General features: G+C 38.9%; 2 protein-coding genes across 2 annotated transcripts in view; both read left to right on the top strand.

The window, feature by feature from the left end:
- The window catches only part of BBS9 (Bardet-Biedl syndrome 9), a 288,972-nt gene extending 276,170 nt beyond the window's left edge, over positions 1-12,802 (top strand). Inside the window, exon 23 of the mRNA XM_031059382.1 lies at positions 9,114-12,802. Within this exon, the coding sequence (XP_030915242.1) occupies positions 9,114-9,160 (47 nt within the window). The 3' untranslated portion in view covers positions 9,161-12,802. The remainder of the gene's footprint in view (positions 1-9,113) is intronic.
- An 11,479-nt stretch (positions 12,803-24,281) lies between these two features.
- Positions 24,282-26,260, top strand: part of BMPER (BMP binding endothelial regulator) — a 149,258-nt gene continuing 147,279 nt past the window's right edge. Inside the window, exons 1-2 of the mRNA XM_031059384.1 lie at positions 24,282-24,532; positions 25,916-26,225. Coding sequence (XP_030915244.1) covers positions 24,282-24,532; positions 25,916-26,225 — 561 coding nt within the window. The remainder of the gene's footprint in view (positions 24,533-25,915; positions 26,226-26,260) is intronic.

The raw sequence follows: 26,260 nt of genomic DNA, 5'->3' as shown, positions 1-26,260 counted from the left end.
AAGGCTCAGTCACACGAAGTGCTGCCCTCCTTCTGGTTCTGCTGATTGGTATGAAGTTGGAGGGCACAGAAATTTCTAGTTGCTGTTCAGCTTTGGGCTATAAGGATCCTTAATTGGATCATCAAACCTGAGTAGCTTTACTGTTTTTGTTGTGAGTACTGAAATTCCCATTATAGTTACTATGGCCAAGATATGCCTGGAAGTATTCAGGGGTGTAGCAGGAGGTAACTCACTTCCATTTGTGTGAAAGACTGTTAGCAGTGGGAAAGTAGTGAATTTAAGGAGGTCTTTATTATGTTGAGATATTAAGACAGTTTAGAATACCTATCAGATAAAAAATACAAAGTGCTTTCATGCAGGAGTTGAACTTGATGGACTTGATCCTTGTGGGTCCCTTCCAACTTCACCTATTCTATGATTCTATTACACACTGCCACTCCCTCCCTCAAAAATCACCCCTTGCATTTGCAAATATAAGATTTTATGAAAAGGGGCAATGGCACCAAAAAACCCCAAGACAACAACAAGAAAAATCAGATTCAGAATGTTGGTGAACAATAGAAAGGTGTTAAGTATCCATTTGTAAGACATTTAATCTGTTACTTTAGTACAGGCTCTTTTTATTTTGTTCTTTTGCTTTTAAGCCAACCCTGAGGCTTATCAAAAGATTACATTGGGGAAAAATCTCCTGAAAGCATTTTTCTCATATACTGTAGCTTAAAAAAAATGTGTGAAATTCAAGATTGGAAAGTATTACACAAAAGTAATTTTTCCTTCTTTTTTTTTATTAACACATTTTTCTTCAAACCTACTTCTCTACCAAAGTATTTTTTCCCACAAGACTCCAAAGGAAAAATGACATCAAATGGTAAAATCCTGTTGTATGTTATTTCCAGAAGAATCCATGGAAATCTTGAATATGATTTTATCATTTGCACTGTAATGTTCCATTTTAACAAGGAGCAACATACTGAAGAGTATTCAGTTGCTGAATACTTGATGGTAAGCAAAAGCTGATGTTTTTTTGTGAATATTACACAGCACTTAGGAATTTGTAGCACCTCAGATCTGTTGTACAATAATAGAAGTTAGAAATGGAAAACTCTTGTTATATCAGCTTGACCATCTCCCTGACCACCAGATTTTTGTCTTCATTGTGGTACTAATTTGCAAATGTCATAAGCCATGTGCCTTCCACTACTTCCCCAGGGAAAATACATGGCATTAAAGCAGCCTTGAATATTCCTTTACTTGACTTCATCTTCTTGATCTTTTTTCATATCTGTTTTACTGAACAATTCCTAATGTTGCTCTGCCTTTAGCTATTTTGTTCCTCTCCCTCTCTTCTGTTTTCTACAAAATCACACAATTATTTATGCTTTCTTTTTGAATTTCTTCTATTTTATTAAATCTTTCTGGTATTGAGGAGCCATGGGCTATAATGGACACGCTGGAAATCTCTACTGGAGAAACTGATGTTTATGGACAAAGTACATAATGTACTGAGTTTTGTGGCTCTAAAAGTTAAACTCATTCAAGAAGCACAGCACAGGCGCTAAATACAAATTTGTATCAGACTCTTTATTCAAGAAAAAAGTGAGGTTTTTTTCCTCCTATAAACTTAGGAGACTTTTTATTCTATGTTTTACTGAAGATGGTGTTGGCTAAAGCTGCCTGTACTTGTATCATAGATAAGTTTGTTGAAAGCTTCATTCTAACAATTATATCAGGCATATTAAGAGAATAACTGCACTATTTTGACTTAAGTTACAGGTACTAACAGGAGTAGAGGTCTGTGAATAACTGGCTGGTTTGGGGTTTTTTTAAAGTTTCTGGCTTGAAGAAAAAAAAGATTGGACAATTTGTTTTTTTGGGGCAAGCTCCAATGATTTATTCAGGTTTCTTTTTTTTCTCCTCAAATGAAGTATTTCACTTAGACTTCATATCAACTAACTTATTTTAAAAATAGATATATATTCAAGGAAGTTTATTTGCAATGCTTCAGTGTGAAATGAAGATTCAAAGGATTTTTAAAATTTAGAAAATGCTGCAGTTATTTAATTTTTAACCAAATAATTCTGATAAATTAAACAGAAAACTGACCTATGTTTTAATTGACCTCTATTTATAGATTTCAAATGAATATAATCTCAGCTGAAAAGCTTACTCACTATTAGCTTAAGTGACATTATGTAGATGAGGAATGTTTGGAGGTTGTAGGTCTTAAAGACATTAATTATTCGCTGCAGCCAATCTGTAAGAAGTAGAAATTAACTGTTTTATATATCTATATCTATAGTATGTGTGTATATGTGTATATATATTTATATTTATATTTTTATATATATGGTATCGGTGAAGGCTCTTAGATCTTCCTGCAGGCAGACTATGGGTGGTTGTCTCTAGGAGTAGGATTCACTGCTATTCATATGAAAATGGTGGAAAATCTTGCCCTAAAGCTACCCTACCCCTGGAGTTTTGCCTATCTGTCATGGTGATGGAAGATAAAGGGTTTGTTAATAGTCAGCTGACTGGTCATCTCTCTGGGAAGTCAACACAACAGCACAAAGAATCAGGCAGGCAAAAGACTGATTGCTGTGGCATTGCTTCTCCCCAGGAAAAAGCCAAGAGCTATGTCCACACAAAAAAGACCTTGCTTTTAATATATTGTAGTCTGTTTAATCTCAAGGTACATGGTCCAAGTGGGTTTTTTTCCTGAAAGCAAATTCTTAAAGACCCAACTTTTCTGAAAAGCTTAATGGGATTGTGGATTGCAGTGAATGGGAAGTTATAGTCATGATGAAGAATAAATTGAAGCAACAGTGTTTGTATGGCCATAACTTCTTAATTCTTAGATTTGTATTGTGCATATTTGGCTTAGAAGCCACTGAATTAATTTACCTCCCTGACAAGGGCAGATAGCTAATGAGAAAGAAGGGAGGTTTGGCTACTGAAAAGCAAACTCATTTGCAGGATTTACTTCCTGGCAAGAAATATCAGTTCCAGCTGAAATTGTTATTTGTGACTTCTTGAGATCATCTCTAAATGAAAACAATCAATTTTCAAAACCTTTGCAAGCTTTCCGGGAAAAATGGCCAGGATTTGGCAGGTGATTGTGAGACGTCAGATATTTGGAGAAAATGAGTATTTTTCATCCAAAATTTTGGCTTCATCAAAATTATGCTTTGTATAATAATGATCATTGACATGATTTTAGGTAGGTGACTGTTTTTTAAACAGGTTGTCATCCTACAAGCATACTCAGTTTGCTTTGTAATAATTTTTGGATTTCTTTTTATTGTTGTTCCTAAGAGGAACTTAAAACACTGTTATTAGAGTCCTGTTTACAGAGCTCTACATTGCTTCAAATTAACTAGTATCTCATTCATCTTGATCTCCTATATATATATATATATATATATGTATATGTAAGCTGGATTTGGTGGTTTGACAGCTCCTTAGTTCTTAGAGAATGTGTTTATTCCAGCTCTGTGTACGTGGAGTGTGTGTATGTGTGTATTTATATTTACATGTGTATGTAAGTGGAGTCATTAGAAGAAGCAGGTGTGCACCTTGGGAAATTTTAGTGATGCCAGTGGATGTTTTTCCTGGTTTTCAAACTTTACATGAGAAACATTTCATATGTCTTGGGCATTTTCCAAATACGAATCAGAAGAAAATCCTAACGAAACCATACTGAGGGCTAATGCTTAGAGGCATGAGTGCACAAAAACTTTGTAAGTTGTTTAAAACTTAATTAAAAAACCCTATGTGGACATTTGGTAAATGTTGCCTTTGTCATTGTTACCTCCTTGTTAACTCTATTGTGTTACACAGCTACTACACGCCACTATTAAGTCAGAATGACAAAAGGAAGATTTTAGCAAGGTTTTTGTGAGTTTTGTGGGAATAGACCCTCCTCTTTCCCCGAGGTCAGAGCTGCCCCTCTACCCCTGCTATTTTGTGGCATTTAGAAACGTAGCAGGGGATACCTTCATGTAGGTTGGATTTGTCGTGTTAGTTGCAGTTGGTGGGGGGCACATTTACAGGGGTGGAAATGGTTGTTTCACATTATCCACCCTGTGATGTATATGGTCCCTTAGGACAAAGCAAAGTTCACTGAATGAAGCCCTTTCTCTCAGTCACACTAAATGAAAAACAAATTTATTTGTTTTACACAATTCTTTAATGAATGAGTCAGCCATGCTTCCCACTTATTCAGCTACCGTCACTCCACTTTCTGATACAAAAATCTGAGCGTTTTTAAATTATGTGTGCAGTGGTCAGTGACTCACTGGTGACTTGGGGAGGCAATGCTGGGGCCCCTCTCAGCTTATTAGCCCATTAAAAGTGATACAGAATACCAGTGAAGTCCAGTTTCTCCCATTAAAGCAGTACAGGAAAGTTTGTAGCTTGTTGATTTTACAGTAATCCATTTTGCACTCTTCCTAAACTGTGTCTGTTTGATAAGCAAGACTGGTACTTTCCTCAATTTTTGAAAAGCCCTTTGGATTGTGTTTACAGAATGAAGGTTAAATACTAAGAAAAAGGAAGTGGTATACATTTCCTCAAGTAGTTCTTAATGAAAAGAAAATTATTAATAATGAATAGATGGGCCTTCTTGAAAGAAGAATTATGATTTTCAGAAATATGACTTAAAGGTGCTGGGAAAAATCTGTCGTCTTTTGTTAACAGAAAAGCAAAAAGCTATTAACTTTGGTCATTTGGAACATTTAGTTTTGGATCCAAAATTTTATGAAAAACAGTTACATTAAAGCTGTAGTTTGTTCTAAAGCTGTCTTATGTCAGGTCTAGAAATAGCAGTTCTGATATTAGGCCATGAGACGGGGTGGGTTTTTTTCCTCTTTTAGGTGGGAATAGCTGAAGAACAGGGTGCCTCCCTTTTCTAACTTAATCTGAACTCAAAATAACTTTTGTCTTGTTATAACAGCTCTTTTCTGAGTCACTGTATGAAAAAGAGACTGGAAGTATTGGATATTGTAGATCAAACACTTCAAAGCCAACTTTGACTTAGTTTTATGCATGCTTTAGAGTAGACTAATGTACAATAGTATCCAGGAAACTCAGCCAGTAATTCATAAGGGTCCAAAATGTTCTCCTCAGCATGAATCATAGCAGCATAAATGATAGGATTGGAGAAGATCCTTTAGGTCATCCAATTCAAAACCTGTGTATCTTCTTTTTCACTATCCCCACTAGGATTTCATCTGCCCTATCTCTGCAAACTTCCCATATCCCTGACTCAGCCACCTCCCTGGGTAGTTTCTTCCATTGCCTAATTATTTAACCTGAACATCTTTAAATCTTGCAGCATCATGCTGAGTGTGAGCAATTTATGACTACAGAAAATGATTCTTTCTCCTCCCTACTGCCATCATGCTCAAATATCATCTCTCCCTTTAAATGTGTCATTGGGGTTTTTTTTTGTTGTTTTTTTTTTCTTCTAACTGCATGAATAATAATCCCAGGAAAGTTGGGGGTTTTCTGCTGTCTTTGGTGCTTCTGTCACTGTAACTGATTTTCTTTGAACTTGGTTTTCAAGCCTCAAAAGTACATTTTGATCTACAAATGAACTTTCTGTGACTCAATGATATGTGCGTATTAAGTCATGCTTTGAAGAGGTGAATAACATGATTGAAGTATTCTGTGTCTTTGTTTATAGAGGTTGGTTTCTTGAGGGTGCTAATTGACAAATACATGGCATTTGAGGGATTTAAGTGACTTTCTTGGTGTCAGATATCCTCCATCTCATGTTACTAATCAGGATATTAGTATAATCATGTATTCTGGCTCTGTTTTGAAAACTGAACTCCAAAAGCTCTTGGAGGTGCTTGGAGTTGCCTACTGCTGAGTTAAAACTTACCATGATCATTTCCAAAAGCAGCTTCCCAGTTTGTAGCTGTGTTAATAAACAGAGACATAAACCTTTCAATATACATTTCTCTAAGTGTATGTGCTCAGACCAGTGTTATTATGATAGGATTTTTGGGTGCTCTATAAAACAAAAACATAGAGAACTTCATAATAGGGGATATGAAGATGAAAGGAAGCTTTTTATTCCTGATGAAATGAGGTAAAGAAGACTTAATCTTCAGAATTTATATTTATGCCTGGTATTTTTTAGGATCTGCCTAAGCTTGTTGGAATATGCTAATGAGAAACCTCTCTGGTGATAATTATCTCATCTGCTATAATGTAGAATGTGCCAGTTAGATCTATGTGACATTTATGTTGTTCTCTTAGATGACTAATAAAAGTTGTATGTCAGAAAAAATACAGTGTAGAGGTGGGAAGGCTGGTTATTGCAAGCAGTATTTTCCTGATTCTGCATTGCCTCCCATTTTGGAGTTGCACAATAAAAATAGCTGCAGTCTGTGCCTCACCTGTCAGCTCACCTCTCCCACAGTTACTCATGTAGTAGTTCTTTGATCCATGCAGAAGTATTCCAGGTTCCCTATAGCTGGAACCTACAGGGCTGTTGTGCAAACTTGTGTGAAACCAGGGTAAATCCTGCTCTGTGACTTCAGTTCTGCCAGCCAGTAATTACAGTGAATGTGTTAGATTTAGTGGATCCATGGCTTTTCGTGAAAGTAACCATTCATGGTTCACTTTGGCACAGCAATTTGTAGAAATAGACACAAGGGTTACTTGTAAGAAGTTAATGTCAGGGAAGTAACAGATTTTGAAAGCAATGTCTTGGGCACTGGGCACTATTTTTTGTCTCAAAGAATTTTTTTTGTAGGTTTATAATTACACTTTAATTTTTAACAGGCCATGTTTTCAGGCTAACAAAGGAAAAAAAAGCATTATGATATAGCTTTCTCATTGAGAGTTCCCCCCTCCCCCCTCCAGATATTTTTGTAATCCTCCCTTCTTTAATTTCTGTTTTGTTATGCTTCTTAGAGGTCCAGTAGCCAGCCAGTCCTCAAATGTCAAGAGGCTGAGGGCAGTGTGCAGTGGCAGTGTCATGGCTTAAATGTGCAACCCCAATGTGCAGTTGGGAAACTCTTATTCTCTGGTAAATCTGCAACCATTCTTTTTTGGGTACAAAGAGCTGACCATAGTCAAAACTCCTTTTTTCTGTTTCTGATTCAGATTTTGTGTGTGTCCAGCTTTTATAGGAGTGTGCAGCAGCCAGTTTCATAATTCTGGCACTATTTTCATTGACTATGGTGTGAAATCAAGATATTCTCAGGTACTTTTTTTAGGCAGAGCTCCAAACAGCTCAACAAAGCTATGTAGTCAGGAAGAGTGTTAACTGTAGCTTTGCAGTGGTTTCTACACTGCATTGAGCTATGGTGGGTGTTTCACTGCCAGTGCATAACTTAGATACTTGTCGAGGAAAGACTTGCAGAAGTAGCACAGTGGAAAAAGTTAGTTATTTCCACAGTGCATTTCAAGCAGTATTCCCTCTATCTTCTTTTATATTTTTTAATCTCTTGGTCCTAGAGCAATATTTCTTTCTCCTCTCCAGTGTTTGTACCTCTTAGTTTCCTATAATCCACAAGTTTCCTTATCATGCTACCTACCTCCTTCCCCATGATCATTGATGAAACAAGATGGGACCTGCTGCTGGTCCCTTTGGCATCCCTGTGTGGGCTATGTGATGAGAGCTTTGAACAAAGGAATGGCCATTCGAGGGCTGACCTTTGGAACCCCAAGTCAGCTCTTAACATGAGACTTTTAATTGTCCTTACAAAAAAAAGTGGCAACATCAGTAAGGGGAACTTCTCAGACCCTCAGGGCTTTGGGCTTCCAGCTGTTGCTGAAATTTTACTGCTTTAGTCTTTTTATCTCAAGGCTTGAGCTAACATTTGTTCAGGTTAGTACCATCACCCATGAAAACCACTGTAAATTCTAAAATCCCCAAGCACCAAAACCACTGGAAGTGTAAAATAAAAGCTGAAAAATAAATCTAGATTGTTTTGATCATGTGAAATTGCACAGATCTAAATGAAAGCACATGGATTTTAAGTTTATGTAGTTTGTTGGTGCTAAATTCTGTGTGAACATGATTGTAAAAGCAATTAGGCTGACAAGAGACTGGTGGCTTTGGTTTAGAGCATTGGATGCTCAAATTTTATTCTGCTGGCCTGCTGGATCATTTCATTGTATGTTGAGGGATTTTAACCTTCTTCAGAGAAGAAGGAAAAAAAGCATATCAAAACAAACCTCATAAAATCTGTGTGTTATTTTATTATTATTCACATATCATTTGGAGATAGTGCCAATTTATTTTGAATTGCTTAAATTAATTAGAAAAGGATTTAAATAATTTTCAATCTAAAGTAAGAGTGCATATGTAAGAAACTTCTGGGTGAAGTAACCACTTTTAATTTTCGTCATTCTAATATGTGTGTGGAAAAAATTGAGTGTGATTATCCACTGTTTTCTTTCTCCCTAGATATTTGAAGCAACTTTCTATGAGTCTCTACCCCCTTTTCAAATTCTGTCAGGTTCATTGTTGCTAAGATTATTATCCTATCCAAGATTGATTAATCTCTTGAACTAATATTTGAAAATGGGAAACTCATTCTCTTGGCTTATAGCAGAAGTTACCCTCAATATAAGAGTATGGCTATCTTACTCTTGCCCAAGCTGATATATATTTATATATAGATATTTTAATATATATATATCTTTATAAATATATCTAAGTATATCCTTGTTAATCAGTGTATGCATTAAATTTTCTACTTTTTTGCAACTTGTATTGTCATTTTTTTCCCTGAAAAATGGACAGAATAAATGCAAGTGGATTGGAGTGACTGTGTCTCAGATCATATGCCCAGTTGTTCACTGAAATTTTTTCTGGTGCAAATGTAGTCCATGATGTTGTAGTTTGAACTGTTATCATCTATGATATGTATAGAAAAGCTGATGTGAAATTGCCTTTATTGCATTCTTTTTTTTTTTTGAACTTGTGAGCACTTGAATTTGCTAGTTAAGCATTTTTATCCTAAGTGTTTGCATGTAATAAATTGTTTCCTCCAGCTATAACCAAGGCTTTCACAAACTGATAGAATCAACAACATAGTGCATGTAGTTGCCAGCTGCACTAAATTTCTAAGCATCTCCTTTTTGCTTTACAGGTCTGTCTGAGGATGCAGCAGAGGAAACAAAAAGCCACGAACTCTGATGACAACCCTCAGGAGAAATTTCTGTCTGATGCCAGATGCATTTATAATGCAGCAGTACCAATCCATTTTACTCTGTAATGATTACAGCTTCCAGAAGGACAGGACTGTGCTAATTTATATAAAAACAAAAAAGTTCCACTCTAATAATTTGGTTGGGTCTCCCTGCCAACTGCTATCATCCTCTCTGTGAACAAAGTTTAAGCACTTACCCATCTGTGGTAGGGGTGTTTTGTGATATATCATCTCTTTCTAAGGATTCAGTTGATTGATCAAAGACTGTTTATGCATAGTTAAAAGCAAACTTTGTTTCACGATATGTTTTGTCTTTTTAAAAGATATTCTGAACTGTACCTCCCTTTGAGATTATATTAACATTTGTTATATCACAGTTTTGACAAAAGATAATTATCTCGTTTCCTCCTGTACTAACATTCATGATTCCAGACAGCTGAATTCACCACCAGGAGAAAAACTGGTAATCCATCAACTCTTTTCCCCCCTCTCTCATTGCTTATACAGACTCCTGCTCTCTAGAGATAGAGTAAAATATGGTTACTGGACATAAAGGGCAAACCCTTTTGCCATTAACTATGCCACTATGAATGGGAGTAAAGTTTACACTGTAAGTACCTTGAGCACAGCAACACATGAATCTTTTTATGATTACCTGTGATTTCTGCTTTTCTTGTCAACCAGTCTACTCTAGTTATGTGTAAGATTTTCAAAAGTAACTACCAACTTCTGAGTGCCTTCATTTTTATAAATCCAGATGGAGGGTGCTTTTGGTGGTGTGTATTTTGAAAGTTCAGAGTATTCGCCTTCTGAAGGTCAGGCCCATGCAAGGTGCCTGAAATACAACACCCAACAACCGAGGCAAACTTGGCCTAGAGTTTGGAAGAGTTAGGCTCATGTCTGGATTTCTGAGAGTGAGTTGAGATATTACTAAAAAACACTTGGAACTGAAAATAACTGAGACCAGGATCAAATGTATAAACAGGCATTTTAACAACTGTTTCTAGTTCATACCAAAATATAAGTTGCAGTCTCTTGGATGGCAGATACAGAATGCACTGATAGCAGTTTAGTTTGGGGTAGATGCAAGTGCATGAGCCATCTCCACATCCCACACTGCTGTTTGTTTCCTCAACAGGGATTCACCAGCTCCTGTTCTAGCTGTAGTAAAGGCCCCTCCAACTCACTTTTGAGCTGTTTCAAAAGAGTTTGTAACAGTTGCTGTGGTCAATGCTAGCTTGATCTATGGCTAATGAGACATTATTTTTCAGAATGTCTTAAGCCGTCAACCTTCATCATCTCCATGTCTACTTTCAATTTCTTTACATCCACCCACCCCAAAAACAAAACCAGCTTTGCAGCTCTTATGCATCTGCTGCTTAACCCTCTGGCCCTATTCTGGCTCAGTACATGATATAACTATTTCAAGAAGCCTTTTTCAACATGTTAGCTATTAAATAGCTCAGTAGCCAAGGAACTGGGTAAGGCCTCTGATACCTCTGGGGCTGAAGTGAGCTGTAACTCCCAACAAAAATGACTCTGTCCCCCAGGAGATCTCAGATTTATCTACAAATTGTGGGGCCAGAAATCTTGCTTCTTTCCCAGGAAGGAAAAAAATCTTACCCCCTGCTTGTTATGGAGTGATTCTGCTGTCTGAGTTTTCTTCACTCTGATCCCTCCCCCGTGGTGTTTTGTCAGGAGGGTGGTATCCAACCCATTGTCAGGGAACCCTGCTGCGCTGTGAAAATTACACAATAAAATAATCTCCTGTAGTCTCTGTACACACCTCAGTGACCAAAAAAGTCCATGGAGAACTAATCAATTACTGTAGCTATTAGGCTTAAATGTTAACTATAGATCTCAAATCTTCTTTTGTCCTCTTGTCAGCAGCTACTAGGGAATCTTGAAAAATCAAGCACAGTTACTACAGAAAGCCCATACCATAATGGTGTAGAATCCTGGACCAAAGAATCCTAAATTATAGGCATATAATAAAGCTGGAAAGTACACTGCTATGAGACTTCTGTGAAATATATTACTCTGTCATGATTCCCATTATTGAATGTGATCCCAGTGCTCAGAGCTGCCTGGCTTCATTGGGACTTTAGGGTAAATGACAAGTAGGCACTCAGGTCAATTATATCATCCCCTCTTATTTAAGTTATTTTCAGTCATTTTAAGATGTAATGCTCAGAAGCACGCTTATTTGCCTTTTCTGCTCCATGCTTTGCAAAATAAGGTCTCATGAGGATAGTTATACAAAAAGGAGAAAATATGCTGGTAATAAAGGGGAGGGGGGAAAGGAAGAAAAAGGTAGAACTGTCTATAGTAGTAAAGTATGACCTCTTTGTATATTGTGGTAAATTGCAGTAGTTGATAGTATCATCAAGATTTAAAAGTTGCATTGAATAAAAATTACTTACTTTCCCCCAATGCCAAATAGTCCATCTAATTCAGAGGAAGGAAGTAATTGAAATGTAGTCATTTATGCAGCAGCCTAAGAGGAAATATTGTAAAGTAATTCTTAGCAGTTCTCAAATGTAGTTTGAATTTTTAAGAAAGTTCTTTTTGGCTGGGAAAAAATCAGGCCAATTACAGGAAGTTTGGAAGCTAGAGAGGTGTAAGGAATGTAAGGAAACATTGCTGGTTTGAGGAGACCATCTGTTTGGTTCTCATCAGCAATGTTTCTGAGGCTGAGAGAGGCACTGGTGGCCAGTCAAACTGTTTTGAACAGGATTTTATAGTCGTGCCTGGTCAGCTCTTCTGGTCAGCTTAAATATGCAGCCTATCTGCACATTTAGCTATTTGAATAGGATTTCATATGGTTAAGTGGCTCAAAGACTAAAATTAATTTTAAATTACAATTTTACTGAAATAAATCTAAAAGGAATTTTGTGACATTTTGAAAATAATGCTGTGATTCATGGCATTTTTATTATCTAGAACTTTGAAATACATTTTCTAAAAAAAAGTCCTAACATAAAGCATATATTTTTCTGTTAAACAGGTAAATAATTCTAATGTTTATTTTCTTGGTAGAAGTTTATTTTCAGGATGTTATTGTCCAGTGGCTTTTCTTTAATTTTGTTTTTCTGGCATTGCATTTTAGAAAAACAGATTAAAACAATTACTACTCTGATGACCAAAATCTGGATGTCTGGACGCTGCTCATTTTTTGGGCTTTGTACACAATTCTGAGTTCAAACTAAGACTCTGGTTTCCAGCCCCAGGTTCATTCTTCTGTCCAACTATTATTCAACTGTGACACAGAAAAACAGCATTTCTCTGCTTTCAAGGGGTTGGGCTTTCCTTTATAATGTCTTGTTATTTTCTTTTCTTCAGCATTTACTGTACAGAGAGAATTAGAGATAAATTTCAATATTCTTGTATTGCTTATGAAGAGTAATTTACTGCCATAAACTGAAATTTGTTTAGCAGAGATTGTATTTCTATGTGAAGTTCTTCCAGCATTGGAGAAAAAATTAAAAAAATTACAGGGTATGCATCATATTAAATAAGTGTCTTTCCTTCTTAACAGAATCTTCTGTTTATAAATAATCTACAAAGAAAAAAACAAAACAAACTGGTGCAAAAGTGCTGTAAAATATATGACATACTCCTGAAACCAAGCTTCTGTATCACTTCTTCATTTGGCATTAACCTTGAGTTTCCCACAGCTTTGTTTGCTTCACATCGTGTTGCTTTCTTCATTTACTCCTTTACAGCATGAGGTTGCTCTGGTATTTATGTGGCATATTCATGTGCTGTTTGCAGGTGACTTAGCTCCTTTGCAGCTCAAAGGTAAAGTTTGCACAGCATTGTGCTGCTTCATGAGCCTTGATCTGTTTAAGGGCGCATGCCCACAGGGGCAGGCTTATAATTAACAAAATTCACCCAGGTAAGGTTATGCATGCATTGTTTCAATGACAATTTATCTAATACTGTAGCAGACCAAGTTCAACATGAGTTTGTTTTTTAGGTAAACAGTGAAAAAAGTTGTTTGTTTTAGAGTCTTGAACTTCCTCTCTATTTTTTTGTCCCCTGTCTTGTAAATTCTTGGAATAGTCAATAGTATCAGGAATTATTATTTCTGTCCTCCTTTGCAGGACAGCTGGTTGGTTGCTGCATAGAAGCTGCTAACCGGGGGGAACGTGCTTTTTCCAGGAGACCAGCAGATCACAGCAGAGATACTTTGCACTTCTGTTTGCATTAAATGTATGGCAATTGCTGTAGTAAATGATGGGATGGAAGCATAACCCAGCTAATTGAATTGTCCTGGTCTTGTCTGACAAAGTGTCCTGCCCGCTCTATCTTTACATCTGCCATATCAAGGAGTACAAGCAGATGAAACATGAACATAGATTTAAATAAGTATAATTATTGTTATAAGACACTGCAGTATTTTCCAAGAGTTTAATGTTGTTGCAATCAGGAAAGGGAGTAAAATACCAATTTGTTTTCATGTGCACTTATTGTAGATTGATGTTTCTTTTACATATATTGCTATGTGTTTGTATTTACTATGTCTGTGAGAGGCATTCATGCGTTCAGATGAACCTGCTATATTGAAGACTTCAATATCCATTCTTGTTCTTTAAATGAAAGGATTCTTACATATCAGGTAAAAAATCATGAAAGTAAGCAGAAGCCCTGGAAGAGATCCCCACCCTCAGGCTACACTATATAAATTGATGTTAACTCTGATGGGAGTGTTTTCCGTTTCATAAAGCATCAACATATTGTATTGTTAACTCGTTTGCTAGCACCATTGTAACACCACGCTGCCATCATAAAAACTGTTCCGTTAGGAAATTATTTTCTGCAAAACCAGTTAATGCTGTAGAACAAAATGATAACAGTGTTTGATAAGATATTTTCATTTGTCTTTATAAGCAGAATAGAGACTTGGAGTGCTTCCTAAGTGGGAATGATCACTGCCAATCATAGCTTACCCTCCACCACAGCTCCAGCAGACAGACAGTATATTCAGATGCAGAAACAAGATAAAAACTGTTCCAGTTGTGTAAGCTGCTGCCTGGCCTGAAATCTTGAAGGGAGGTCAGTGATCCTGCCTCATTACTGTAACGTGATTAGAGGCCCAAATCTACTTTTGATAAATTTAAGTGAGTATTTTGCTCTTGATTTTGACAGGAGAGCATCCATAGTCTCCTGCTAGGGGCTGCATGTCAAAATAAGATGACATATTAGCACCACTGAACTCCTAGCTAGATGATGTAATAAATTTTGAGAGTCTTTCCAGAAGGTGCTATTCCTATGATACAATATGCGTGAGGCTCACCTAGTGGGTATTCATTAAATAGCTGCCACATTTCACCCTAAAAGTGATTGCTTCTCTGCAGAGAGTGATGCTGCATGTGAAAGAGGCACTTGCAAAATAAACCCCCAGAGCATTTTATTCATGTTACTTTAGTCACTTATAGATGAAGTCACTCTTAGGATGATGATAGCAGCTTTTCAACCATCATAGCAACACTATTAAATAGTTTAGGAAATTAAGCAATGGGTAGCATGCTCTGCCTCTGTTCTTCAACTGAGAGAATGTGGAAAGACAGTATTTCCAGAACACATTCTGTTAAGAAGAATGAACCTAATTTGACATTTGAGCAGCACAAAGCTTGGCCCTCTGTCTTTTAAAAAGTTGTGATGGTTTATCTAAATTGATTTTGTTGTTACAATTACTGTTTCGTGAATTTCACATACTATTTAAACACTGGAAGCTCCATAGTCCTCTGATTAGACTGAGACATTATATCATTGTTAATGAGGGTAGCACAGGTGCTATTCTTAGGCAAGCAGGGAACCAGCAAGGGTACGATTCAAGGATGACTTAGGCCAGTCCTCCTGGCTTTGCAAAATCTGGTGAGACCATTTGCAAAGTTTACAGCTTTATTGGGAAAGAAAAAAGTTTTTATTCTATTGATTTTAATACTGCATTAATTTTAAAGGGTAGCTTAGTTTTACAGCATCTTGGAAGTGTTAGAGAATATATGAAAAGGTTGGTCTATAACAGATGATATTCCAATTCATTATGAAGCAAGCAGTCAGTAATTAATAGTTACTTCAAATGCTCACATTATTTTATAGTCATGGTTGGATTCAATTACAAGAGACATAAGGGGGATTATTGTACTTTTTTTTTCCCCTGATGGCATAATGAAGTCAAGATCCATAAATATTGGAGAACAGTCAAGTTACTGCATATGTAACAGGAATTGCTTTTTTCCAGCTGCCTGGAAGTGTAGTGTCTTCCTTCCATTTGAGCCATGGCTGGGCTTATGAACTCGTAAGAATACGTCTTGGTTATTATGTAGTGATTGCTTCTGATCCAGTAGAAACAAAGAGAATTTCTCTTGGCAGTGTATTTGAACTCCCTGTTCCAGCATTAACTGGATATTTCATGGTGGTACGACGTGATTCCTTCATCATGACACTGGACTGCCTATTTCAGGGCACATGTCTCAAAGGCAGTCAGGAGGAGTGTGACTTGTGAGGGAAGCATTTCCCCATTGTTCTGGGCAACAGTATTTCAAATGTAGATGTTTGTCCCTTCTGGCTGCACTTAGAAGGCATGGAAGGAGGAAGAGGAGACCCAAAGAACTGGATTCCTGGCAGAATTGTGTCCAAATGCTCCCATGCCAGCTACCACAGAGAAATGTTTTGTTTTGTTTTCCTATTTTTGTCTCTTTTATTAAAAAGTCATTCCATGTTTAACATTTATTAGCTCATTTAATGGGGAGAGGAGTCTTTGCTTTTAGTCCTTCTTCTCATCATCTGCATTTTTGTAAGTAGCAGTCAGCTCTTGCAATCCTGTCATTCATTTCTTTTTCCTTTTACCTTTCTTTCCTACCAAATTCCACTGACTGTAAATTGATGATTTTGCCCAGCAGCAAACACACCACTTTGTCGGTGTGTTTTAAAAATCCTGAAAGAAGGAAAATTTGCAGCAAACTGTGTGTTTTGGTTAAACTTTTGAAATAGAATGTATCTGTTCTTCTCTGGGATGAATAACATTGCTTTCACCATCAGGAAAAATATGAATGGAAAACCAAATGTGCACTAAAGAAACTCATGCTTTTTTTTTAAAGGGCTACTGCCCAAGTATGTCATCCAATGGAGGAAAGTTGGTAGCTGCATTGTTTTTTGTACGACAGCTACCCAGACGGTGATGTGATACCTTTTATTGGGCTAACCAAAGTTAAAATTAGAACTGAGCAAATAAATCCCAATGACTAACAGAGCTTCGTGCATTTAACCTTTCTTGCTTCTCACCAAGATCAACTTTTTCAAGCCTACCCACTGGTTTTTGGCTTCCAGTTTACAAATGCTGAGAGATGCTAAGCCTGGTGAGTTCCCTACCTTCAGCTCGACAATTTGATCGCACGAAAACACAGTCTGGTCCTACTTGTTCAGGATCATTGCACTGAAAAGAAAAACATTGCACCGAGGAGAAAATTAGGGATGCCAAAACACAAATTTGAACCCTGAAGTGTTTAGCTGAATTAGGTTTCTTAGATCTCAAACCAGTGGGTGTGTCCATACCTTGGGGGCTGAGCTAGGAAGTGAGTTCAGGAATTTACCTGAATATTTGTTTACTTGGATTGCTGCAGGAGAGTTGTGGGAGGCTTTCTTATAACATTTATGGAAATCTACATGTACTGTGACTATGTGCTGTGACTTTTTGTATGGGGGTTCCTTACCAAATCATTTCCAGGTTGACTTCTGATTTGAAATTTGTTTGTCTCTTTCTGATGATTGCCCTCACTACTGTGAATTTTTATTCACCAAGTTCAAAGACAATTTATTCCTTCTCCATATCATTTTTACTCCTGGTTACCCATCCTTCAAAACTGGTTGTGCACAACTGCAAGCAGAGAGAGCAGCACAGCAGAGGTAAGTGGGTGAAACCTCCTGTAAATAGCAAAGTTGTATAACTCTCCCTGATTCACCTTCCCACGGGTGTGGCGGAGCAGCTCCCAGAATGGTAAACTTACTCACCAATGTGGCCAGGAGACATTTCTGTTCAGAAAAAAACCCCCAGCCATAGGGTACAAGCAAAAGGAGCACCCTTCTCCTTAATTTTTTGTGCCTACTTCATGGTTGCTTGAGGCTAGACTGTTAGTCATGTGGCTTCTGCGGAGAACAGAGCGTGGGTTTTATTCTGAGCTAGGACAGACCGAATCTGAGTTCAGTCAAGGCTCAGACAGTGTCCCTGTGCAGCCCCTGAGCTGTGCAGTAGGCCTTTTCCCCCTTCCCCACGTCTACACAGGCTCCTCTCTGCTCCTGAACACAGCAGAAATGGGAATACTTAGTTTTTCTTCTCAAGGGTAAGTCTCCTGCTCAGCACACAACTCCAGCAGAGGTTGTGCCAGCATCCATTAAAACTCACCACAGATTCCTGCAGCTCTCTGCCTTCACCCAGTTCATGTCAGAGGTGTATTCTGGCTCCCCTTTATGTATTTTCCACCCATTGTAAACTGTATACCACAGAGTGGTGCTTAGCAAATACTCATAAGCTGGTATTGGAGTTTTTTTGCCTTTCCTTACAGTTTTCCACACCTCTCTTCATCTTCACTGCGTGCCCTTGGGAATATTGTAGGGTTACTGTACCACACTGCTAGGCTTGTTTCAGTCCCTGTCCTTTCCCTTGCTAAGGCCTGCATTATCAAAGCTAACCAATAATTTTTTGGATTGCACTCATTTTTTTAATTAAACTTTAGGCCTGTGGCTCAGTGTGGGAATCCAGAAAGTGAGACTCCAGATTTGGAGAAATTGGTTGTGGGAGAATAGAGCTATTGTTTGGCTGCTCCCATGCTCATACCTTTGCAATCTGGCTGGATCTTGCTAGCTGTAAAAAAACTACTTAGTTTGTATTATCCCTCTTCTAGGACAAAAAACAAAGTATAGTTTTCAGAGCCATCTTTTCTAACTGATTTTTCTAGTTTGCATCATGTAAATTCAAGCTGTCTTGCCTTAATCCTTCTTTGTGCTTGGGCCAGCGGCTGAAGGCCTGTGAAAGCGTGTGCATTTCTTCCTCTGTGTGCTTGTGTGCTCTGCAGAAACAGCTTTACAAACCACAGACTATTTTAAATTAAATGGCCATTTTTTAAAATCCTATAATTACAAAGCTGAGGCTTGATTGTTGTCCTCAATGTGCTTCATGGCAGCAAAATTCCTGCATTTTGGGAAATGTGCTGTCTATTCATTCAGCTGGAGTGGATCCAGAGGCAAATTGTGGAATTGTTGTGAGCGCTGGCTAGTGCTCACAGAATTACTTTCTCTAATAGATGGCCTGCATTGTCATTTTGTGAAATGCTCAGATGAGAAGTCATCATCATTTGGATCATGAGGTTGATTTTTTAAAAAATACAAATGCACAGAAATGGTCTTTTAAGGAGTCCAGTTGTTTTCATTACTGCTGGCACAGCAGCAATTGGAAGCAGCTCTACTGTGGGATAGAGAAACCCTCAATTCTGTAATTTGTTATTTGATATTTTTCTTTCTTCATAGGAGCATTTATGAAAGTAAACACCTACTTCAAAACAAATCCATCTAAGAAAATAATTGTGAAAGCTTAGAAATGCCATCCTGGGTGATCTCTAGGGAAAGGTTGGGATTCTCCATCTTGCAGCTGTCCCACTTGAGCCATCCAAGGGATGCCAGTGGGCAGCCAAGTCATGCAGCTTGCATGGTGTAGTCTGCAAGCATGGAGCAATCACGCATCTTTTCTCCAGAGGTTTCCAGTTGGACTTTTGGGTTTCTTTCTGTCTGGTTTCTATTAAACCACTTTGTCCCAGGGAGGACTGGGTGACCCTAGGTGCCGCTGAGCTGAGTTTGTGGATTATTTTAGGTCTGTTGCCAGTTGGAATGTGAAGGATAACTAAATGGGGTGGAGCGTCCTCAGTAGATTCTGGACCATGATCGTGTATCCTCAAGCCACAGGTGTGGCTGGCTGGCTGCACAGCACTCACTGCTGGGTAATCCAACACAAAGTGAACCTTGAACACAAGGGAACCCTGATGCTGCAGTCACCCCACTTGTGAATGGAGTTCTCTTGGCTTCCTATGGGCACCTGCTGCCAAAAGTGCCTGCAGGAGAAGACCTTCTGCCCATGATGGGATTATTCACACTGACCTCATTGGGACTACTCTAATGTGTGAATATTTCCAGGGAAAAAAGTCTAAATTGTGTGGTCTATTAGCATGGTGAGCAGTTTCCAAAATACTTTCAGCAGCATTATTTTCTCTCTTTAATACTAGCGGTCTTATTTATTATCTGACTTCCATACTAATACAAGCTACCCTACAGCCATATAGACTGACTTCAATTTAATCCAAACATAAGAATAATGAGGATAATTAGATCAATATTAGAATAAAATATAGCAATATTAAAACTGATTAGAATTTTAAGTAAAGAGGTAAAGAGGCAGCTCAATGTTGTTTTTCAAGTTAGCTGAATTAAAACCCCAGAACCCTAAGCCACAAATTCTGTTCTGTCTGAAAATAGTTTATCACCAAACAACCTCTCAGAAGATGTTTTCCATCTTCTGCCAACTTTAGACTTCAGAGTCTAGGTTTAAAGATACCTAAAATAAATAGTGTATACCACATGTAAATACATATTTAAAATTCTGCGAAGCCTTAAAACTGTTGATTAATTGTTTTCTTTGGTCACAAGTAATTCAGCTGCCTCTCCTGGGTTTAACCTGCTAATATATACAAGACATGTGACTGATACTTTCCCAAAGTAAATACTATTCCCTGTCTCTGTTCACCTCATGCTTCTAAATGATGTATTTGGAGGTATGCTACTGTTAGAAAACTCAGGGATTTGGCAAAAACTCCCTGCAGATTTGTGTAATGACACCAAAAGCCCACCTCTGGCACATTTAATGTTGCTCTCATCTCTTGAAAGAGCCTTAGATAGTTGAGAGGCAGGTAGATGAATTACACTGCCTTCTGGAAGTACATTTTTTTCTCTTGCCCCAGTGGCTCTGTGTTTTCTTTTTAGTGAAGGTCTGAGATTAATCTGACCTGGGAAAATCAGTAGCAAAATGAAATGCATTTTCAATGAATTTCTGCTTTGTTGCTAGTATACTTTGTTATTTCTGCCTTTTCGTGTGTTTGTACGTGCATCTACTTGATTTAAGCGTAGGCAGAATATCCAGAGTTTAATTAAGCCAGTAAGAGTGGTGGGCAGCTCAGTTATTAAATCTTGCAGTATTGCTTCTTTAATAATGGTCATGTTACTCATTATGAAGCTGCATAACTTGCAGAAATTTTGGCAGATCAGTGCAGGATTGCCCCAGTTTGCTCAGGTGCATTATTTGGACATATCCTGATTGATGGGGCTTTACAAGGCTGCTTATGATTGTTGGATCATTGCTTTCTGTATGTGTGGTGCAGTCAGTCAGCAGGACCGATCGGGTATTTTTGTTTCATTGAGTCTGCTTCACTTCAGTCAGAAGCCAAGAAGGAAGGGTAAGGAACTGTATACAACATTACCTGCTGTAATGATATATAGCCAATATACTGAAGGTAAAAGGTAATCAGTAAATTGATTAGGCTTTGTATTTGGAAAATGACAATAAATAGGGGTTCTTTGTAAAACTCTTTTGTTTCTGGATAAAATAGAGTGTGTCGCAGGGACAGCAAAAGCGAATGTCCTGTACAGGCAAAGCCAGAAGAGTTAAAAGAAAAGCCACATTCCGAGAATAAACCAAGAGAGCACTTCGCTGGTGTAGGTGGGATCAAGACATGGTGGCACACGGATTCTCTCGCTCGCTCCGAGCGGACCCGTGGCTCGGCATCATCCTGGGAGCGGCCGCGGCTCATCCCGCCCTGCGCTCGGCGCTCCCAACCGCGCCACCTGGCGGCGGCGGCGCGCACAGCGCCCGGCCCGCCCCGCCGCGCTTCCTTCCCCGCGGGCGGCTGGAAACTCAGCGAGCTCCTCTGCCTCGCTTGGCTGCGAATCAGGGCACCCGGGGGAAGGAGAGCAGCCTCCGAGTCCGTGCGTTTCGTTCCTCAAACCTCACTGCTGAGTTTATAAGCTTTTGGTTATCGTTCAAAAGAAAAAACAGTCCTGGAAGTAATTCTGCTGTGAAGGAGACAAGCAGCAATAGGAATGGACTCATGGGGTACAGTATCAGTAGGTGAAGTGATGCTTTTACAGCATGCATATCATGGAGACTTGTCTCTTAGCAAAAATGAAAGCCTTTGCATTTCTGTGCCGGGTAGAGGCAGCTGCTTCTCAACTAGATCCTGTCTGGAAGGAACAGTCTACTGTCACAATAAGCATATTTTGTCTTTTGCAGGGTCAAGCAGCGGGATAAAGAACTTGTCTAGTACAGACAGGGTCCATCCTCATCTGCAATCAATCAGTTAATCAATCAATCTTCCATTTTATAAAAATTTCTTGAGTACTCCTTGTTTGCTACACTCATCAGGCAGAACAGGCAGGCAAAATGCAGGGTTTGGTTTGTCTCACAAATTGGAAACAAAGCAGTACTCCATGTATGCCACTCTTCATGTGATTTCATTAACTCTTATCCTTTATCAGACACAGCAGATGTTCAAGGGTAAATGTAACAAAAACCTATATAACTCACATAAAATAATTTTTATTATCTCTGGAAGGCAAGCTATTTACAGCAATGAAATAACAGAAAGGAGTACCAGCATACACTGCTTTACTCTGTTTGCTTGGCCTGCGGCCTCTGGAACAGCTTCTGCTGGGAGTCCCATCATTGGGATGGCCCCAGCCTTTCTGCTGTAATTTACTTCTTTTGTTGTTGTTTTAGCATATTTGATATGGACTATTTCAGCAGTCTATTGTCTCCATATTGGAGCCATATTTTCTGCTGCACACAAGCATTTTTCAGTTCGAGGTACGGCTGGTGCTTGTATCCAGTTTAGTTTATGCTGTTTGGTTAGTTTGCTTTTCCATGAATACAAATGATGAGGATAATTTTGAATGCTTTTGCAATCAGAAGCTCCCTTTTGTAAGGTTTTTTTTTTTGAGTTCTTAGAAAATGTAATTTAAACAATAGAAGTATGTAAGTATGACTGTGCCAGGACATTTTATGTTAATAAACTTTTAAAATGCTGCTCATTATCTTTATCTTGCCACAAATAAATTAAATGCTTTGCATGTTCCAGGGGTTTATGGAAAACTGTCAAAATTATGAGTTGTTTGATAAAATTTATAAACATTTATGCAAGTAAGTCTCACTGTAAATTTTAGATACTTCTTGTTCTTTGCTTTTATTTAAAGACTTTGACCATATGTGATTTTTAATCCTGTTACAGTTTTAAAACCTGTTGGTGTGGTCTCCAGACCTTGCTGGCATCCATTTAAGTTTCCTGAATATTTTGCAGAAGGGGAGCTTTGTCAGGAGCACCTCTTTGACATAATCAGGCCACTCTCGAGGTTTATTAACATCATCTCCTAGAGGAGAAGTGGTGTGCAAGAAATACTGTATGTCCACACTGGCACACACTCTTAACTTTAAAACAGGATTAAGCTGAAATGAATGAACATGCAAAGACTACAGCCCACTCAGAACTGAGGAATGAAACTGCAAACTCCCAGCTGCTCTCCTGCAGGAAAGTGCCATGTCTTCATCACAATCCTATGAGTTACTACTGAGCTTCTCAATTGCTGTGTGCTGATGCACCATAATAGTAAAACACTTTCCCAAATTATAGGTCTTTCTGCAAGAATTTTTAGGGCTGCAGCTTATCACACCCACGCCTCCAACTACAGCAAATGTGTTCACCCTGACCTTTGTTTTGATGGTGTAAGTTACTGGATGGAGAGTTCCTTATCTTTTGCAAGTTGTTAATAACAATAGAAATGTGTAAGCTTGATCAGATATGCAAACCACCCTCACTACCCTGTAAATGCATAGTTCTTTAGCAAGCCAGAACTGGAAGCAGCAACTTGTGCCAATCTACAGAGCCTTCAGGACAGCGTATATCTGGGTCATATTTTCTTCTTTATTCTAAGAGTCTCATAATCACAAAGAAACTGTATTAGAATAACGTATAACAACATAAAAGTAATAAAAGCAGGGACACCTGCAGTGTTGATGTACATGCAGCATGTTTATTGCACTCTTTCTTGCATGATAGGGAAACTCTCGGACAACCTATGCCCAAGACCTAGAAAAGTGACTTCCCAAAAGAAAAAAAAAAAGAAAAAAGAAAATACATGCTAATTCTAATGACTCATGGCTGCCTTCTGCCACTTCTGGAAGAATTCCCTAGCCCATGAAGAATGGGCTTCCTAGCGATTTTGACTTGCAAAAAAATCATGAAGAGACATGTGAATGTGATCACTGTCTTCTTCACTGTTGCTGTTGTTAACCATAAAGCTTTGTTTTTCTTTTAGGGTGGGTGCTGGGTGACCATGACATTCTTTTATGGCTGACCACTGGGAAAGCATCCCTGGAGAAGGAGCTGAGCTCTGCACAAAGTGGTAATTGTGAACAGCTACTGCTCCATCAGCTGGAAGAGCCAAGGCTAACCACTAAATAGAACTAATGAACGTATCCTTTCAATAACAGCTGATACCATGCAATGCTTATACAAAAGAGGTAAGTGGTCTGATGACATGACTGCTGTTTTAACTGCTGCCATAGCACAAAATCTCTGTATGTATCTGATAGCAGGACACCGTTTTTCAGTGTGACCCTCTGATTTTGCTAAAATGACCGCAGCTTTGAATGTTGCTTGGAAAAATAGATACCTCTTTAAACAGGGATACAAAAGGAAAAAAAAAATAACCAACCCACCTTGAAACCTAAGACAACATTACAATGAAAAAGGATGCTGATCCCTGATAAGGCAGGCTTGGCAGAATGGGTAAGGGAGAGATAAAAAGCCAAGACAACCCTGTAACACTTAGTGGGTGAAACCAAGGTGGGGGAGGATTAAGATGGCATATTTCCCTCCCAGGCTGGGTTTTACTTCATGAGAGATTTAAATGAGTGATCTTCCCCTGTGATATGTCATCATTGTCAATATCAAGGAAGCAACAAAGGTTGATGCTAAGGATGAGCATCTCTCTCATCTCCCCTCTTCCCCGATGACAGAGGAGATAGGGAACGAGGGAGACTCGGAGGCAGCACCAGTCCTCAGCAGGCTCTTCCACTGGACAGCAATAGGCAGTGAGGTGTGGAGTAGCCATGGCACAGGGACACCTGAAGTCCCTTTTCAGGATGTGCTCCAAGCAAGGAAGATGAGCAAATTCCTCTCCTCAGCACTGCTGCCGCAACAGAAGATGCATGGAGTGAGCTCACCCCATGGACAATGCTTTCATGCTGAACAAGTTCAGAGGTAAGTTTCAGGCCTAATCAGTGCGTGGAAGGTGCTTTAGTGATGATGACAATGGTTTCTTTCCACGGAAAAAGGAAAATCACGTCACAAATCTGTACATATGGCTTTGTGACTGCTCTGCTTTAGTATGATTTCATGAAGTATTTGTCTTAAGTGAATGAATTATGGCAAGGATTGAGTGCGATGCTCAGTTGTTGTCACCTTCTGTCTTCATTTTGTAAAGAACTTTCCTCTTTGCATTTTCCAGACTATTTTAGCATGTTCCCTGTTGTTACTTGTATGCCTGGATTGTTATTTGATGCCCTCATTGTGATTTGTATGTTTCTCACACCGGGTGATGTTAATATTTAATGAATTTTAGACCAGCATAAAGAGAAGATTCGATGCATTTGATAATATAAGTACTCTCCTGTGGTAGTTGTCACTTAAGAAATTATCAGTGTAGATTTATTTTTCCTATGGCTGTTGCTTTAGAAAGGCTGTGGCTGCACTGTAATTAGAAAAGGGAAATGTAACCACTGATTACAGATAGAGAAGTAAGAAAAAGCCAGTTTACCAGACGATTCAGTACATCTTTCCAATGGAAAAAACATCTGGATATGTGAAAATCTCTTCTGGAGAAGTGTGTAATAATATGTACCTCTACAGGCTTATCTTTGTTTAAAATGCATGGAAATATAAAAATGATATTTCCCAGAAAAAAAAAATATTTCCAGGTTACATGCATTGTACTTATATACCGAGTTTATAATGTATTCTACACAGCGTGGAGAAAGTTTTGGACCTCACTTGTATTTTTAGGGAATATAAAACCCTTATAATAGCATCTAAATTATTCTATGTTCCTATGCAGCTTCAACCTGTATAGATTGAGGTTGGAAGAAAAAAGTAGGTTTCCCTTCCTCAGGGAGAGGGATTTTGATAGTGGTGTCCAGAAGGTGATTGGTATCAGTTTTCTGCAGTCCCTCCCATAGTCGCAATTTCAGCTGTTTTAGGACTTTTGCTTTCTACTCTAAAGGTAGGTGACAAGTTGTGTTGTAAGTGAGGTGTACGTATCTTGCTTTTTAGAGCAAAGGTGTAGACTTTCAGAGGTCTTGGCTTTTGGGTTTTACTCTCAAAATGAACTTGCAAATCAACTCGTCTTGGGAAGTAAAATGTATTTGAAGCAGTCCTGTATACACCAGCCTACCATGCACCTGATTTTCCACTATTTGTAAGCATTTTGGAAATCACAGTTCACATGCAGCGCCCAAAGAAATAAAATCAGAACGAGTAGAAATATGAAAGCATTTTTCAGCTTGCTGTCAGACCAGTAAATTTCAGACAGTGTTCATTTCCCCAAGTGAAACATCACAGTTTGAAAGAAATCGATTTGTAAAGCAGGCTCGGGAAGGTCTGTCATAGAAGAGTCTCCTGCCACACTCTCCCCGAGTGTCATCCCGTCCAGACCCCGCGCCTACTTGTGCGCGCAAACGCTGGGTGTCGGGGATGTCTGTCGCTGACACTGCCCGTGTTTGCACCTGGGACAGCAAAGCGTGGTCCTGCAAGTGGCAAGTGTTACGGAGAGGCTGCAAGGGTTTCACCGGGGGGCGACGGGCCGAGGGACGCGCTCGGCGGGCCGGGCTCGGGGAGGGACAGCGCGGCCCGGGAGCTGCCCCCGGCTGCTCCCCAGCCCCTCGGCCGAGCCCACACCGTGCCGAGCTCCGGGCGCCCCGAGGGGGGCAGGCA

The sequence above is a fragment of the Geospiza fortis genome, unplaced genomic scaffold, assembly GCF_000277835.1.
Source record: "Geospiza fortis unplaced genomic scaffold, GeoFor_1.0 scaffold346, whole genome shotgun sequence".
Lineage (NCBI taxonomy): Eukaryota > Metazoa > Chordata > Aves > Passeriformes > Thraupidae > Geospiza > Geospiza fortis.
This window is presented reverse-complemented; position numbering and strand designations above follow the sequence as displayed.